Raw genomic sequence first — 12,454 nt, 5'->3', positions numbered from 1 at the left:
TGCACCCCTATGTTCATAGCAGCACAATTTACAATTGCCAAGATTTAGAAACAGTCTAAATGCCCATCAGCAGATGAGTGGATTAGAAAACCGTGGTACATCTACATGATGGAATACTATGCTGCTCTAAAAAGGAAGGAACTCTTACCATTTGCAACAGCATGGATGGAACTGGAGAGCATCATGCTAAGTGAAATAAGCCACTCAATGAAGGAAAAATACCACATGATCTCACTCATTCATGGATAATAAAGACCATTATAAACTTATGAACAAAAATAGATATAGAGGCAGAGCTGCCTCAAACAGATTGTCAAACTGCAGCGGGAAGGCCGGGGAGAATAGGGGGACAGAACCGGGGGGTAAGAGATCAACCGAAGGACTTATATGTATGCATATAAGCATAACCAATGGACATAAGACACTGGGGGATACGGGAGGCCAGGAGATTGTCAAGGGCCGGGGGGAAAAAGGAGACATATGTAATACCCTTTGTAATACTTTAAGCAATAAAACAATTAAAAAAAAAAAAGAGGAGAGACACAGGGAAGAATGCTATGTGTAGCTGCAAGTCAGGGAACAGCACGGTCCGGCGGCCACTGGGAGACAGGAAAAAGGGACAGACTCTCCCACCTGGAAAGAACTGACCCTGTCAACACCTTGATTTCAGATGTCTGGTCCCCAGAACTGCGAGGAATATTTTTCTGTTGTTTAAGGCCCCTAGTTTGTGGTGGCCTGTTATGGAAATGAATTCACCTGCACTCCAGTTTTCTCCTTCCTGCATCACCTTCTCTATTCTGTCTCTATAGAGTTAAAGATGTTCCAGGTTAAAGATGTCTTGATTTCATAGAAGTTGAAATGGGTCTTTGTTACTCCTCTTTTGGGCTTTGTGGTAAAAAGGGGATAAAAATCTTTATTATTGTATTTTAAAACCAAAAATATCTATCGTATTTTAATTTTTCATATTTTTCTATTCTAAATTAATTCATGCCACTTAATGCACTTTAAGTGCAGTTTACAGAACATTCAACATAAGAAAATCACTTTTAACCTCTGTCATTACCGCTCCCATTCTGCCCACCACTGTGACTTTGTTGGAGAATTTATATTAATTTTCTATTGACAAACGCACCATGGAAGGATGGTAGAAAAGAAAAAAGAATGAGGAAAAACTAACATATATTGAATTTATTGAATATCTACTCAATTCTAGGTATTTTAGTAGCATACTCTTACATATTTTCATTTAATCTTACAAATAGTCTATGAAGCACATAGTGTAATTTCTTTTTCTACAGCTGAGGAAAAGGAAATTCAAAGGTGAAATAACTTGCTAGGGTCACCCTATTAGTAAGTCAAGAAGTCAAATCAAGTGAAAAAGCAAGAAGTGACTCCACACTGTTTTCAAGGTCAGACTGCTTGGTCAGATCACTCAAGGTTACTATCAACAGGATTCAACCATCTGGCTAGTCATAGGCTTTCACAAATTGCCAGTGAATAAGTACTACCGATGGTGTTTTTAATGTAACTATTATGTGCCAGTCAGGCACTCTGCAAAAATTTTTAATACTAACAACAACCTTGAAAAACGGTTTCTGTATCTGTGGCTACTCCAAACTGACCTTTAGTGAGGGCAAATAAAGTAAAAATATAAAAATAAATCTAATGGCACCTTGAAAATACTGAGGTTAGCACCAAGTGTTGTTTTATGGAAAAAGATCTGTCACCTGACATAGTTGGCACACACTGGGAAAAACACCAGCCACATGAGCCTTCCTCGCGTGTAACACACTCATTGCTCAAACAAGGTGTGCCAACAGAGGACCCACTGTTACCCTGATTAACTACTATACTATTTTAAAACATGAAATAGCCTCTAAAAATGGGCTGACTCTGCTTGGTGGGTGCTCTACAGCTCACTCTGTCTGCCTTCTGCCAAACTGAGCACTATGGCTACATTTGGACACGAATTTTGGTATCTGTGCTATTGGGGAGCCAACTGCCCTTTGTCGCAGAATCCAGGCAGCAACTCAAGACTTTTACTTTATTTGCCCTCTACAAGCAAAGGGAGAAATTGAGAAAGAGCCAAAAATTTTAAAAGATCATAATAATTAGTTCACTATAGAACAAGAGACATATTAATCATAACAACTACTTCAGGGAAGTGGAGGATATTACTTTCCTTACATAATAGTTCTTTATCTCCTTTTCACTCAATTTGGTCCCAATCTTCAGCATAGATTTGTGAATGCTCATTAAATAAAAGGCATTTGCTATTTCTTGCATAAATATCCTTTTAAAACAACTTGAAGTCCTCACTACTTGAGAATTTTCTAACCTGTTCATGCTTAAGAGTCTGTATGATAATGTGACTGAGCCAAAAGGTTGTCCTGACCTGAGTATAAATTAGCCAGGCCTTTCCCTTCTACCCACAGGGCATCGTTACCTAGGCAGGAGTCCTGCTGAGTACTTTATTCCTTTTGCTTGACTACACAGTAAATAGGAGAGACTGATGTTTGAATAAAATGTAAAATCAACCAAACTGCTTTACATTCCTGGCCCAGAAAAGTCTCCTTAAAAATATTTAAGTCTTTTGACAGTTACAGGTAGCATTTGATTCTGCTTGAAAGCCCAAATGTATGGGTGCCAAAAATAATTAGTGTTTTAATAACTCTCTTTCTTAGGTTACTTGGCAGGCACAAGTTTATCAGAAAGAGAACAAAAAAAATTCTCAAAAAAATAAGCCAATGACTTATAGTAAAAATTATCATATAATTTTACTATATTATTCCTATGCTCTGTCTACTTTAAAATAGGATACAGTTTAAAGAACTGGCAATGGTGGTTGTCAAAATTTACTACTTTGATAGATAAGGTTTTTCTAGCCAAGAACTGGATTCACATTGTGGCCACTGTTTTCAAAGAAGCCTTAAGGCAGACATGATTGAAAACCTTACAAATTTCATAATTCTGCCTTAAGACAAATTCTTGCTGTTTGGGGAAAAGGTAGGTCAAGAAATAAGGGAACCACAACTGAGTGGTTTAAGGAAGGGAGGGTTATGTGTGAAGTTTTGATACATCAACAACAAAGCCTTTTTTGTGTGCCTCTCAGAGTTATTTTGTGAAGAAATAAGCTAATTCAAAAATATCTAACTAGCTTCACATTTAATTCTGACTTCAAATCTTAGAGTGGCAGAGCAGCTGTGCCTGGAAGCAATACAATCTTATTTCTATAAAAATCTCTCAAAGCTCCATATATAAGTGGGAGAGTAAAAATAGATAATCAGATCCAAATTAAGGCTATTAAGAATTGATTTAATGTAAAGATAATATAGCAAGATTTTGTTTAGGTTATGGATATTCACTAAAAATGTGTAATACTTGTTTGCCTAAAATTTTGATTATGTTTTATCTTATTTTGTTGCAGTTAAACAGTTTTATCATTAGGGATTTTAATTGCATATGGTTTATAGATTTTTTTTCTGATTACTCTATATCCATCTCACTGAGAAAAAATATTCCACTGTACTACTTAATATAAAGAAACCATCTAACAAGGATGTAATCAGATTCAGGGAGAAGCAGCATGAGGTGAGACATCTTTGTCACAGATGTTTGCAGTCTATCTAGCACACAGGCGAAGAGATGTCCTGAAGAGAGTAGAGGAGAGGAACACTAGTCACTCAGTGGTATACCACTGAGTTGTACAGAGAAAGAAAGGAACAAACAACAGAAGAAAAAGAATGAGGAAAATCAATTCCTTGAAAGTCTTCTTTCAACCATAATGTAGGCTCCATTATTATATAATCTCCCTCCATTTCTTCATCATTTTCTACCTCTCACTCACTTCACCATTCACCTGGGTTCAATCCTAAGGTTTTAGCCCTTGGTTTACCATTCTCTAAGTCTGAATATTTTCCTTTAGATATCTCATTTGCTTATGCAGCCTTAGCAGCTCTCTGTGAGGGCCTCAGCCCAGAGCTCTAGACCTGGCTCCTTCCTCAATCCGTAATAACACTCTTTGGCTCTTTCCTAATCCCCTGCAGCCAACCCATGTCAGCATCAAGGTACCTATGGTCTTTTCAGGTCTTTCCTCTCAGAAGGTTGTCACTTCACTTCCATACAAACTGCTCAGACCTGCCATTTTCTTTTTTGTTTCTTAAGATGTTTTATTGATTTTTAGAGAGACAGGAAGGGAGAGGAGGAAGAAGAGGAGGAGGAGGAGGAGAAGAAGGAGGAAACAGAAATGCATTAATACTTAGATTATCTTGACTTAAAAGGAAATTTTATTATTTTCTACAGACTATAGAAAAATCTTTAAGTCTGGAATGCACTGTATTGAGTAAAGAAGTGAGATAATGCCCTGTACTCATTAACAGATGCTCCCTTTTATTTACTGTTGTTAAACATTACTTAAACAACAAGGGGAAAAACTTAACTCATAAGTAACCCTCCATTTCTCAGGAGTGAATAATCCAATCAAGATTAAACCACACCTTCCACATTTGATCTAACAACCTTTTGAAGCCTAGACCGGTGATGATCAAGGACCTCCTTCAGATACCATTTTAGGGAGATGAGAGGGATTAATTGTGTTCACAGTCTAAGCTTCAGTAATTGCATATTAATCCCAAGTATTTGGGTAATACTGAGAGATCTGATTTTACTCAATATACATTAATTGTCCAATTCAAGCGTAAACCTAAAAATGACTGTTCATTCGGTACATTTTTACTAAACATCCATGTATCAGGCATTAACCCAGCTAAGTACTGGGGTCACAGCAGGAGACCAGACAGGCACCCTCCTTCATTGCCTTGCATGCTCCCCGAAGGAGCTCATGAGCATTGTGACAGACATTGAATAAGAACATTTTTAGGGAAATGAATATTATAAAATGGGAAAGATTGGGGTACTAATATGAGTGTTATTATTATGCTATCTAATAATCTGTGAGAATAAGAGCACATGGTTTTACAGGGACCAGAATGGGCCTGTAAAGGAAAGGACCTCTTGAGAAAGTACGTACGTGTGGCTGCTTTCTTGGCTCACCCTTGTCCTCGGGTTTTTTTGGCATTATTTCTACTCATTTCTCAATACTCAGCTTGGATTTCAGATCCTTCTAGAAGCCAGGTCTAGACTGGTCTTTCAGACTTCTTGATACTCGCCCACACTCTGTGTGTTACCCCTAACTCAGCATTAAGCAAATATACAGCAAATATACAGGTATGAGAATTATTACTTATCTATCTTCCCACTGGATGGTGAATTCTTAGACAGTATCTCTATATCTTAAATGGCTAGCAAGTGTTTAATAAATTTGCTAAGTTAATGAATGAAGATTTAGCAAGGAAAAATACCAAACACTTAATTTCTGCCCAGACATTAACAGGTAAAACACAAGAGAAAACAGGTAAAGGCTTTAACCATAGTATTTTTGCTAGAGGTTTGGATCACAGCACAAGGGCTGGGTTACTTGTGTGTATATTCTGTGCTTTTGAAATTGGCAGAAGTTAAAATGCTTGAGGCCATCTTGTGTGTGTGTGTGTGTGTGTGTGTGTATATGTATGTATATATATGTATGTATATATATATATATAATGTAAATCATCTATGATCTTTCTAACAGAGTATGCATTTATTTTAATTAATATAGATGCTTGGATATAGAGTTTATTGAAGGAATAAAAAGTGTTTACAATTCCAGGAGGTGGTACTCTTTGCCTCTTCCAGCCTCAGATGAGGAAAAGAGTACTACCTAGTGGTTCAATCTGGGAATAAGAGACTAGACATACCAGAGGCCAGAAACCTCAGAGAGGTTTGTCAATAGTTCAACCTTATATCCTGAGGAAAAAAAATGTACAGCTATGCATTAGCTCAAGGATGGGAACAACAGGTCTGGATTCAAAAGCTGCATTCAGAGCACGCCATGGCAGAGAGATTAAGAACCAGACAGGCCCAGGGCTGAAATCTGACTGCAGGACCTTAAGCAAGCTATCAGACCTGTTTAATCCTTGGTTATTTTCAACTATAAAATGGAGACTAAAGTAGTGACTATTTGATAGGAGTACTGAAAAGCTTAAATGGGGTGTGTATGAAACATTCAGCATAGTGCTTGGCATGTAATAACCCTGCAGAAAATTTTATAATCTTTTAATAACAGTTTACAACATACTATCAACTACTATATATTTGTATAAAGTATAAGTATCAGATACTAGTTTTGTTTAAGTATATGAAAACAAATTAAAAAGTAAAAGGGGTTATGTGTTACATTTCAATCACATTGTTCAGTTTTCAATGAAAATAAATAATTTTTAGAAATAGATTACAAATAGGCTTGAAATTTCATCTTTTTGTAAAAATAATAATGATCCTTATTGCAATATTCCTTACCATATTCTTCATTTTTCAACATCAAGTCTAATAAATGTATCTTTATACATACTGTTCTTAAAGATTAATTTGGTAATTTGGATTTGTTCTCACTTGCTTAAAATGTGAAGCACAAACACAGCAGAAATATAAATAAAAAATTAAGTTTCAAAAACATGTCAACCCACTACATTTATATTACAACAGAGAATTTGATATTTGTGTTATATCTCCTTTGGCTGGCTCTATAACCTGCTAGCTTAATTATCACAATAGCCTTAGGACTTCAGATAGTACATATCAGGTTTAGTAAAGACGAAAATGCAATGCTCACTTGCTTTTACAAAATGGATTGAAACATCAGAATTTATATGTAATTTACAGGAGCCTGGACACTTTCCTAGCATGACAGTCACAGGAGAACTGGGTCCCTGAGGCCAGTGCACAAATTTATCTTAAATAACTTCCCCCTATATTACACCTAAAATACTTATTTAAAATTAAGCATGGCAGGGGTTCAAATATGCCATTATAATCTTATCATGTCCATTGTGTTGCCTATTGTGCTTTAATGACTTACAATGTGGGCTGCATTGTTTATTTTACTACTAATAAAAAATAACCAAAGTATCTACATATAATCAAAAGAGAAATGCGGTGGAAATCAGAACTGTATCATGGCCATAGTGGTGTCAATAACTAGCTGTATAGTTTTGAGAAGTTTTTAGCCTGAGTTTCCATGTATTCATCTATGAAACACATTATCTATGAGGTCCAGGGAAACACTGTCCTCTACACTGTTTGCCATTATTTCAAATGTCACAATAACTCCAAACCATAAACCCCAATTAGAAATTAATGATCCACAACAAATTTATCTGATTTCTTACAATTTTTTTTTTTTTTTACTATTAGAGCAGGAGAAGGCAAAACAACAACAAAAACTTACTGTTGAAAAATGTCAAAAGATCTATGTAAAATTTTGCTGCAGGGTTTCACCTTTCTTCTTCTTTGTTAAGCAACTATTATATGTACTTTACCTTGAGCAGTAGGGATCTATACAGCTATTAAGAGATCATTATAACCATGTCTTTTACTACTTACCTCATAATTATATCAGACTCTCTTAAAAATTTGACACATTTCTCTACTCATGCATTACACATTAGTGCTAAAATGTAACTACTTAACCCCTTTGCACCCCAAAGCACCCTTGAATGCAATATGTCAAGTATTTTTCCATTTATAAATCTGGTGAAGTTGGTGACACTCTCACCCTGAGGAAACGGCAATCACAATGGGTGAATTACGTTTTGACTAAGAAAGGTCAGCAGAACCCCATAATACATAACAGTGAGAAAAAGGGAAATAAAGTCAATAAAATCCAATCAACACAAACTGACACCTTGAGACTGGTGTGCAGTAACTGGGTAGAGATTTCTGAAAGAATTCAATCTCATAAATACGAGACTAAGTTAACTCACTTTCTTTTCTGTGATTCTAGCACATCCATCCATAATAATATCACATGAAGCTCATCTGCATTAATGATTTTTGTCAAAATGCTGGTTATAGTATTTCAAACTCTACTGGCAAATGTCATAGAGTAAAATAGGTAACAATTCAACATTTCAAATTGCATCTCCATGTAAAGTAAACTCACTACTCAAAATAGTATTATGAAAGCACAATGCTTTTGAAAGAATACACTGGACAACACTGATCAGAAATGTGTGAGGTAATTTCAAATAATAAAAAAATTCACTCAAGACCTGAAAGAAGAACTCTAGACACTAGCTCAGGCAATACTGTCAGATGGCAGAATCTGAGTATACAATCTATAACAAATGTGTAGATCCACTCGTTTTTACTATTATAGTTATATTGAAACTTGAGAACTTCACAGCAGTCTACTGAAATCACAGATCAATGGGATAAAAGCGGATAAGAAGAATGTGCAATTTATGAATGCTGTTTATTACCATGGTTACAAACTTTCAGAACAGGCCTCTGAGACATGGGACTGAGACTCTGCCGAATATCTGTTAAAACAAAAATATAAAAGAAGTTTAATATAGAGGTCTGTTCATCTCAAGAAGTGTAACAGTATATTTTCCAAGTTTAAGTATATCTAGAAGCAAAGCAATAATGTTATGACTTTTACTTCGCATTTAATTATACTACTGTGAACTCCACTGGGATGAAGTACATATGGTTCTTCAGCTGAGACTTGTCACACTAATCAGGATTTCCTAGGTTCAGTGCATTGATTTGTAATGTGCTACTGACACCGGCCAACTGGAATGCTTTTCTCTCTGACATTTGTCATCGCAAGGGAAGGATTAAGAAAACTTATGAAACTTCTGAAGAGTGGTTGCCCACGGCACTACATTCCTGACACATGACTTTAAAAGAATTAAAAAATATAAAAGGGTTGTTCTTTGTGGTAGTTCCCTAGAAAGTAACATGAAACAAGAATAACATTCACCTTTTGGCTTCGGTGTCCTTTTCCTTCGATCGCGGAAGGCAGCCCCCGACTGCAAGGCCTCCAGCAGACTATCCATCACTCCTGTCTCATCACCCTCTGTGAGAAGAGATGCAGGGGTTACCATAGCAATGTCAAGCGTACACAGAAACCATGATGGTGATGGTAGGAGAAATAAGATCAGAAGTTAGGACTAAGCCAGCAATTTCAAAATATGATAGGACTTTACCTCTCTCATAAATCAAATAGCTTTTAATGAAATCTGTCTCATTAGTGCCTGTGCTACTGTCCACCACAGAGGACTGAGTCCCATTGATTCACTTTGGAGCACTGCTTTTATAGGCCAGTGGCACAATAACTTCAAAGAGAATGTGGTTCTCATCATATCTGTGTCTTGGGTTATGATAAATAACATTTCCCTTGTAGAAATGGGTTATTTTCAAAGCATCAGCTTTAGTTCTAAAATCGACCAGGTGTGGGAGTGCTTTTGTTGGTGTTATTTGTATTCTTTGTCTAAACCTATTGCACAAAATTGTATTTCCATGATAACTTTTGAGAACATGATTCCAACAACTGATTGTTAATATAAGAGGATAATCATCCTCTAACTTTATGTGACATACGACAATCACTATATATTTTTACATAATGTATGGAAAGTCTGTCTTCTATAATAAAAAACAAATGGAGGATTTCAAAATCTAAAGGACTGAACCACATTACGATTAGTTTAAGTTGATATTCTGTATATGATTAATGATGGAATCGTAGGGCCATTTCTCTCTATTAATATCAAATTTTCTTGAAACCATAGCTACTTCTAGTTGTCCATGTTAAATATTATTTAAAGAAAGCAGAAAAAAAGCTTCAACAATACTACTTGCCCAACTGAAATACCAACTCTTTTGGTGCCTTAGAGTTTACTAGCAAGCATTTTCTGTGAATTTGTATGGCTGGTACATAGTTATGTCTAAAGCAGGGATCCTCAAACTACGGTCCGTGGGCCACATGCAAATACAAATATTGTATTTGTTCCCGTTTTGTTTTTTTACTTCAAAATAAGATATGTGCCGTGTGCATAGGAATTTGTTCATAGTTTTTTTTTAAACTATAGTCTGGCCCTCCAACGGTCTGAGGGACAGTGAACTGGCCCCGTTTAAAAAGTTTGAGGACCCCTGGTCTAACATAATAGAAAACTATTTTCCTCTGGAAATTTTATTTCTTTTCTTTTTTTGAGATGCTATCTCTTGATAGAGGATAGGTGAGATGATGAATACAGAATACAAATAAAACAAAATTTACAAACAGATATATAAATGTGCATCAACCGCTTTTCCATCTGGTTCTAATTTATATTCTTAGAAAAGTACTAAACCTTGTAGGTGTAATAAAAAAAATGGGTGATAAATAGAGCATTTGGAGATCATTAATTTACATGTGATTTTAATTCTCAAGTGGCTTTATGGCTATTTTAATTAAAACACATTAAATAGTTCAGACACTTTAATTAGTAACTACCTACCTATTTTTTTAATATTTATACTCAAACTCAAGTATATTTTTCCTAGAAAGAACTATAGGTAATGCCACCTATTTAAGGTTTTGAATATATTTCATTAGTAAAAGGAAACATTTTAAAAATCTAAAAAGCAAACATGTGATAAATGGCATGGATTTTAAGGGGAAAAAAGAACTACAAAGAAAATGTGAATTTTCCTTAGTAAGTTTGCTATTGGTAGTGGCATTGATATAGTCATTCTGAAATTCTTATGTGTATATGGTAAGATGGAACAGATGGGTAAAAGTGTTGGTGGCAACAGGGGTGCTCACTGAGGGAAAGGGAATTCAAACATAAAATGGTAGAAGGAGAGGAAGAGCTATGAAGTGATGGATTAGACTTAAATGTACCATATATGCTCACGGTTTTAAAAAATAGTTTTCCTCACTTTGTGGCCCCAAAGAGCCCAAAAGTAATGATAATGCACAAGCAACGTGCACACCTACCCTTTGGAACTTGGTGTCTAAGTCTCATTACTCGCTAACAGGAACCACAATACTTAGGAAAATGACTGATTTTAGGGCTGAGAAGAAGATATTGTGAAATGAGTCAGGAACATACTGTTCTGCCAGAAAACAAGTGCTTAAGGACAGATAGGCATGTGTCAAAGGGCAGAGGAGCCAGACAGAATTAGATAAATAAAGGACACTTTGAGCACTGGATAAGTAATAATGGATTATTACACACTGGAAAGAAGAACAGAAGCATGCATCTATATTGATACTAAAATAATAAAAAATAAACATGGAGCAAGAGAAAACTCTCCTTTAAAGAAGTCTAGGAACTAGTAGATGTCAAAGATATAAAGACGGCTGAGCTCCATTAATACAAGGAAGACAGATATGAGCAAAATAGAAATACCACCACATTACAGCTCACAGTAAAAACAGATTCTGCCAGAAATCATCAATGGTTACAAAAACCAATCTTGCCCAGCAGGTGTGGCTCAGCAGTTGAGCATCAATCCTGGAACCAAGAGGTCAGCAGCTCAATTCCAGGTCACTCAATCCCTAGTAGGGGGCATGGAGGAGGCAGCCGATGGATGATGTTTCTCTCATTCTATCTCTCTAGCCTTCTCCCTTTCTCTCTCTCTAAAAATCAATAAAGGAAAAATTTAAAACAACAACAACAAAACCCCAATCTCTATAAGGCTGAGGGGGAATAGGACATGGAGAAATCTGGCAGATATCACCTTACCCAAATAATCAAATCTGACATCACAACAATGGTATATGCTGACAACTGCCTTCTGAAGTGATGCACGGAGGCAGACACAACATAACATATGTAATAGTTTGCACAATTGTACTTAACCTGAATCTAAATGGGAAGAAACAATCAGACAAATCCTGAGTAAGAAACATTCTGTGAAATACCTGACCTAGGCTCTTTTATTTTTTAACATTTTCATTTACTTATTTTTTCAATTACAGCATACTTTCAGCATTATTTTGTATTGGTTTCAAACATATAGCATAGTGGTTAGAACACTTTACAAAATGTTCCCCTCGATATTTCCGATACCCTCCTGGCAACATACATAGTTATAACAACACTAGAAGCCTACTGCACAAAATTCATGCACTGGGGATTGGGGGGGGGAGAGTACAGGACCCCTCATGGGATATCAAACTGACAACTTAGTCCCGCCACCTGCCACCACCACTGCGCTCACCAGCCGTGAGCCTGGCTTCTGGCTGAGTGGTGCTCCCCCTATGAAAGTGCACTGACCACCAGGGGGCAGCTCCTGCATTGAGCGTCTGCCCCCTGGTGGTCAGTGCACATCATAATGACCAGTTATTCTGGTTGTTCTGCTGTAACGGTTGCTTAGGCTTTTATTACACAGACTAGAGGCCGGTGCACAAAAATTTGTGCACTTGGGGGGAAGCGGGGTCCCTCAGCCAGGCCTGTGCCCTCTCGCAGTCTGGGACCCCTTGGGGGATGTCTACCTGCTGGCTTAGGCCTGCTCTCTGGGGGATTGGGCCTAAGCTGGCAGTCAGACATCCCTCTGGCAGCCCAGGAGCCCCTGGGGGATG

The 12,454-nt window shown here is 36.8% G+C and overlaps 1 protein-coding gene across 1 annotated transcript in view; it reads right to left on the bottom strand.

Annotated features, from left to right (window-relative positions):
• DIAPH3 (diaphanous related formin 3) overlaps positions 1-12,454 on the bottom strand; it is a 522,899-nt gene that overhangs the window by 112,103 nt on the left and 398,342 nt on the right. The window contains exons 25-26 of the mRNA XM_015572462.1: positions 8,864-8,959; positions 8,358-8,417 (exon numbers count right to left, since the gene is read on the bottom strand). Coding sequence (XP_015427948.1) covers positions 8,358-8,417; positions 8,864-8,959 — 156 coding nt within the window. The remainder of the gene's footprint in view (positions 1-8,357; positions 8,418-8,863; positions 8,960-12,454) is intronic.

This window comes from Myotis davidii, unplaced genomic scaffold (assembly GCF_000327345.1).
Source record: "Myotis davidii unplaced genomic scaffold, ASM32734v1 scaffold488, whole genome shotgun sequence".
In the NCBI taxonomy this organism is placed as follows: domain Eukaryota; kingdom Metazoa; phylum Chordata; class Mammalia; order Chiroptera; family Vespertilionidae; genus Myotis; species Myotis davidii.
Note: the sequence above shows the minus strand (reverse complement) of the source record. Positions and strands in the feature narration are given on the sequence as shown.